The sequence below is a fragment of the Fundulus heteroclitus genome, unplaced genomic scaffold, assembly GCF_011125445.2.
Source record: "Fundulus heteroclitus isolate FHET01 unplaced genomic scaffold, MU-UCD_Fhet_4.1 scaffold_82, whole genome shotgun sequence".
Taxonomy (NCBI): Eukaryota; Metazoa; Chordata; class Actinopteri; order Cyprinodontiformes; family Fundulidae; genus Fundulus; species Fundulus heteroclitus.
In genome coordinates this window covers 950,137-955,141 of record NW_023397274.1, presented here as the reverse complement: position 1 = coordinate 955,141, position 5,005 = coordinate 950,137, and the positions used below count along the sequence as shown (strand labels likewise).

The window sequence follows — 5,005 nt, the reverse complement described above, 5'->3', positions numbered from 1 at the left end:
AGTACTGATGAAGTAGCTCTCAGTTTCAAAAAAGTCAGTGACCACGTTCTAGAGTGTGTTTTAGTTTACACAAGGCCAGGCATATTGGCCTCTGGTAGGTGATAATCATTGTCTGCAGCATGGACTTTCTCTTTGCCAGCATAAAAACAATTTGTTTGACAGCACCAACACTAAGAACAATGGAAAAGGATCTTAAAAGTAAAACTGTAGATTTACACATTGGAAAAGTCTTTTCCAGGCATTTAACAACAACTACAGATTCAAAACCCTCTTTGAACAACTGCACAGAAGTTAAGCAGATGTGCCACAACTTTGTCATTGTGGGGAAAGGCACAGACTGTTACGCAGAAGATAAATGCGATGTCTGGAAGACAAGGAAAGACGCTAGAACACAATGTAGCCAGTTTCTGTGTTCTCGTGGAATAAATGAGGGAAAATGTCCCATCTCCAAAATCTATACTTTTTTTTTGCCAGCTGCTCCAATTGACAAACCAAATGCATTCTGCAGAAATGGTTTATGTATTTAACAGCTAAATTAATGTTGTGGACCGTCAATGTGAGGATTACAAACCTAAAAGCTCTGTGCCATATTTCAAGGATGGTGGTCATACTGTGGGATTTCCTTGCTTTTGTATATATATATATATATATATATATATATATATATATATATATATATATATATATATATATATATATATATATATATATATATATATGACCGACAAGACAAGAATTCCTTGAAATTTGGGTCTAGTCTAAAATAAAATGAAATGCCAAGAATAAAAGATAAAAGTAAAATCCAGTGTAAATGTTGCAAAATTAAAGATATGGCATATTCAGGTAAAAAAATAAGATGAAAAAATAAAGTTTAACAGTGGAAATATATATAAAGTGTTTGCAAGTTGAAGATCACCTCCAAAATACGCTATGAAGTGAAATAGAAAGTATAAAAAACCCCAACTCTACAAGCTCTACGTGTTTGTTTATAAGAGACTGCGTAACGCTTAGTAGACTGAATGAAATGTTTAATGAAATGCATGCAGAGGATTTGTTGTTTAAGGGTAGTTTGTTGTCTGAATTGAAAGGCAGCCCAGCGAGAGGCATTTAAATCAAGAATCCCTGCTAGTTGAGGTAGAACCACATGCGTTGATGGATGATCATAGGTCCCTGCTGTGGTGAGAGAGAGGAGGGCAGAGCAGGGCCTTAAGTGACATCTCCAAACATGTCAGCAGAGCACATTGGCCAGCCCTGCCCTGCCCTCACAACCAAACTTCAAGATCAACCAGGGCAAAGCTGTTTTAACTTTGGCCCCAACAGCAACCTGCTGTCCTTTAATGAAGGAAAGTCTCCAGGAGATCCACATTTTCTCATCTAATGCTCAGTCTTTGGATTTAAATCTTTCGGCTGCTCAAGAATGATCGCTTCGGTTTTCTCAAACCTCGGGCTCCTAAACATCGTGATCGTGGCGTTAACTGGCTTGAGCCGCAGCAATCCAATCAAGCCTGCCGAGACTCACCACAGGGCATCGTCTGGCATGGATGTGATCCACAGTCCTCTCCACAGCGCACACGACTTTTTGAGCCTGTTTCTGTCCACCCTGAACCTCACCAGGCTGAGGGATGCCCAGCCTGGGATGCCCGCCGTCCAGAGAGAGCCGCTTCCCGAGTACATGCTGGAGCTCTACAACCGATTTGCCAACGACCGCACGGCGGTGCCGTCAGCCAACATTGCGCGCAGTTTCAAGAATGAAGGTACAGAGACTTCTTTGAGCAAATTTAGCTAAACGTGTTGCATGCTAATTCTTTTAAGTGAACTAAGATGATGTTTGAGATTATGAAGGATGTGCAGGACCATTTCGATTGGAAATCAACAAAAGGTGCAGCAAACGTGGCGTTACTCTAATTTATGTTGCACAGCAAAAAAAAAAAACATTGATAAAAATGTTACCATTTAACGCATCAGTGAAAGCTCACTTGAGTGAACCCATGCAAACAACACTAAGATGCTTCTCGTGGTATTTCGATTTCAGATTCTTCGCCCCAAAGCTTAAGCACCACCGATGTATGGATACATCCCCTCCTGTTCAATATCTCCGTGCCGCATCAGGAGCGCATTGAAATGGCCGAGCTACGACTCTTCATGCTTGTGCGAAAGGCCCAGAGACCACACGCCGGCTTCAGCTGCAAGGCGACGGTCTACAAGATCCATGACGGCGTCGTCTGGACAGAAGAGGTGGGGAAAGAAGGGAGAGGGCGGGATAAAGAGGAGGTGGTGCGGGTGAAGGATTTGGAGGAACTGGTGACAAAGCACATCCATGCCAAAGATAATGGCTGGGTGTCGTTTGACCTCACTAATGTGGTGACAGACTGGCAGAAGTCGGGGGGCACGACTCACAGACTGGAGGTTCACATCGAAAGCCTGGGGGCGGACGAGGACGGCGCCACGCGGCAAGCGCTAGAAAGCGGTGGAAGTTTGGCCGAGGTTGATATTGAGAGGAGCGTGGAGGGGCAACACAATTCGGTGGTGATTGTGTTCTCAGATGACCAGACCGGAGATCACAGAGAAGAGCTGAGTCAGGTGATCAAACATGAGAACGGCCTCTCTGATAACATGGCTACAAGCCAACAACCTCTTGCCGGTCATGCAGATCTCAACTCTGACAACTACGGCCAGAACGAGCCGGCCCAGCAGTCTGCCTCGGAGCCGCGGTCCAACCTTATCTACAACCCACCCCCTCGAATCCGACGCAGCGCCAACAGCGTGTCGTGCAGGCGCACGCCCCTTTTTGTGGATTTTAAAGACATTGGCTGGAACTGGATTATCCAGCCTTTGGGCTATGAAGCGTACAAGTGCAACGGGGTGTGCAGCACGCCCATGACCTCGGAGGTCTCCCCCACCAAACACGCCATAGTGCAGACTCAGCTGAGCCACAAGCGTCCCGAACGAGTGTCCGCGGCCTGCTGTGTTCCCACAAAGCTGGAGCCCATCTCCCTTCTTTACCGCGATGATGGCGGAGTGCCCACATTCAACCACAAGTACGAGGGGATGGTGGTGGCAGAGTGTGGCTGCAGATAACATCGCAGAGAAAACTAGACTTTTAGTTGAAGATCTAAATCTATCAGTCGAGTCTCATGCCGCTTGTTTGTTTCCACAGAATCCCAGATTACAGTGGACTAATTGTGCATTAGGGATGAACACGTGATGTAAATTTGAAGCTGTATAAAGGCAAGTCGCTGATTGTTACATTAATATAGAACAGGAACATTTTAAACCGGAGCAACAAAGTGTTTCACGTTATTCTGACACATTTCCATTTATAGGTTTGCATTACGTGGTGTTTTGCAAGCACTTCAATTTATCTTAATATATTGTAAGTGGACTGGCATATTAATGCAGCGTTAAACTGCCTTGCAAAATCGATCACAACCCTTGAAGATTTTTTCTCATTTTGTCACTTTATAAATACAAATTTCGGCATCTTTTATTGAGATTTCATGAGGTAGACCAACACAAAGTGGCACGTAACTGATGTGGAAGGAAACCAATTTAGCCAAGAACCTCCTGGTAACTCTGAACAAGCTGCAGAAATCCAACATTCACACTGATCAAGATGGCCAACTATTAATCGCACACTACCGATATTCCCATTAATATTTTTCAAGAAGGATAGGCATAAATGTAAGTATCTATATGTGCAAACTGGTGGAGACGTCCCACAAAATACAACTAAAAACTAAAATATGGTTCTGCAAAGTGTGTACTCAGGTAGCCTGGATACAAATTTGCACCACAATCTGTGACTTTTATTACATTTTCTCCACTTCACAGTTACGCACTACTTTGTGTTGGCCTTGTGGATATAATCCCAATAAAAAGCAATGATCTTTGTAGTTTTAAAATGATAAAGTGCAAGAACAGGTACGAATCCTTTTAAGGCATTGCATAGAAAAGAAAAGTGGGAAACAAGAAGGTAAAAAAAGAAAGCTTTGTTATATTTAAAAACAAATTAAAGGGGTCAAATGTTGCAACTCTTGATTTCATCCACTGTAAGAAATGTAATGAGATGTAGATGTCAGAGCTGTACAGATATAAAAGAGGCACTTTTATTTACAATAGCTAATGTAAAAAGTCAAGTTTGTAAGAAAGGGATGAGGCTAAAAATTTGAAAAACACCGTCCTGCCAAAATGCTTGAGAGGATTATGCACTCGCTGCAAAATTGTAATTTGCAAGTTTCCAGAGGCATGCTGGAACCTCTTAGATCATTTCACGACTGTAATATTCTGTCTGTAAAGTTGCTTGCCAAACTTGTAAAAATATGTTTTTACTGGCTTTTGACCAAGGAAGGATTTGACAAAGTCTCTTGGAGCAGAAAATGACGTCTCCCGTCCTGTCCGATGCGACAGTCAGCTGCTGTGAAATCTCTCCTGTACAAACAGATCACATCCTGCTTTTGTTTCACACACCCAAATGTGAATAGTTTTGTGCTTACCAAAATAAAACGTCTGAAAACACACCTATTCATTGAGCGACCGTTCCTGTTTTCTGCACACCGTGTCAATGTCATGTTAACACATCGTTCCCCATCTAACAAGCTTAATCCCCCATCCTTCCACAGCCACATGCCTGGCGGGCCTCTCTCGGTCCGCTTCCATGCCATATTGATAAAAAGGTGTCAGAGCCCGGGGTCTCGTAGGCCATCACTCAGGGTGAGACGCCACTCGAAGTGGCAGGATTTGTGAGAAGGTGGTGTCAGATTCCTGGTCTCCAGGACCGACGTGTCCTATTGACAATCGCGACATCAGGTTGCACGGTGGACTTGGAGCCCTCCTACTTCCCTTTTCTGACAGTGGCATGCGCACGCCCTTGTCAAAGCCACGGCAACGGTACAAATGGAAAAAGAAATATTCCCTCCACATCATCACCTAGCTTTCGCTGTTAACAGTTGGAAGTAGGTAGCAACGGAACGACCCTCAGGAACCGTCCAAAGCAGCGGATCTTCAC

General features: G+C 43.8%; 1 protein-coding gene across 1 annotated transcript; it reads left to right on the top strand.

Annotated features, from left to right (window-relative positions):
* The first annotated feature begins 1,316 nt into the window (after positions 1 to 1,316).
* Positions 1,317 to 4,479, top strand: LOC105930794 (bone morphogenetic protein 10-like). Its single transcript, XM_012869160.3, has 2 exons — positions 1,317 to 1,754; positions 2,033 to 4,479. The coding sequence occupies exons 1-2, from the start codon at positions 1,418 to 1,420 to the stop codon at positions 3,076 to 3,078; spliced, it is 1,383 nt and encodes a 460-aa protein (XP_012724614.2). The 5' UTR covers positions 1,317 to 1,417; the 3' UTR covers positions 3,079 to 4,479.
* Positions 4,480 to 5,005: the final 526 nt, after the last annotated feature.

What these genes read in the sequence shown, in the direction of transcription:
- LOC105930794 (XM_012869160.3), top strand. Translation starts at nt 1,418, where the DNA reads ATGATCGCTTCGGTTTTCTCAAACCTCGGGCTCCTAAACATCGTGATC. An exon ending in GCGCAGTTTCAAGAATGAAG is followed by an intron (nt 1,755 to 2,032) that starts GTACAGAGACTT and finishes TTTCGATTTCAG; the next exon opens with ATTCTTCGCCCCAAAGCTTA.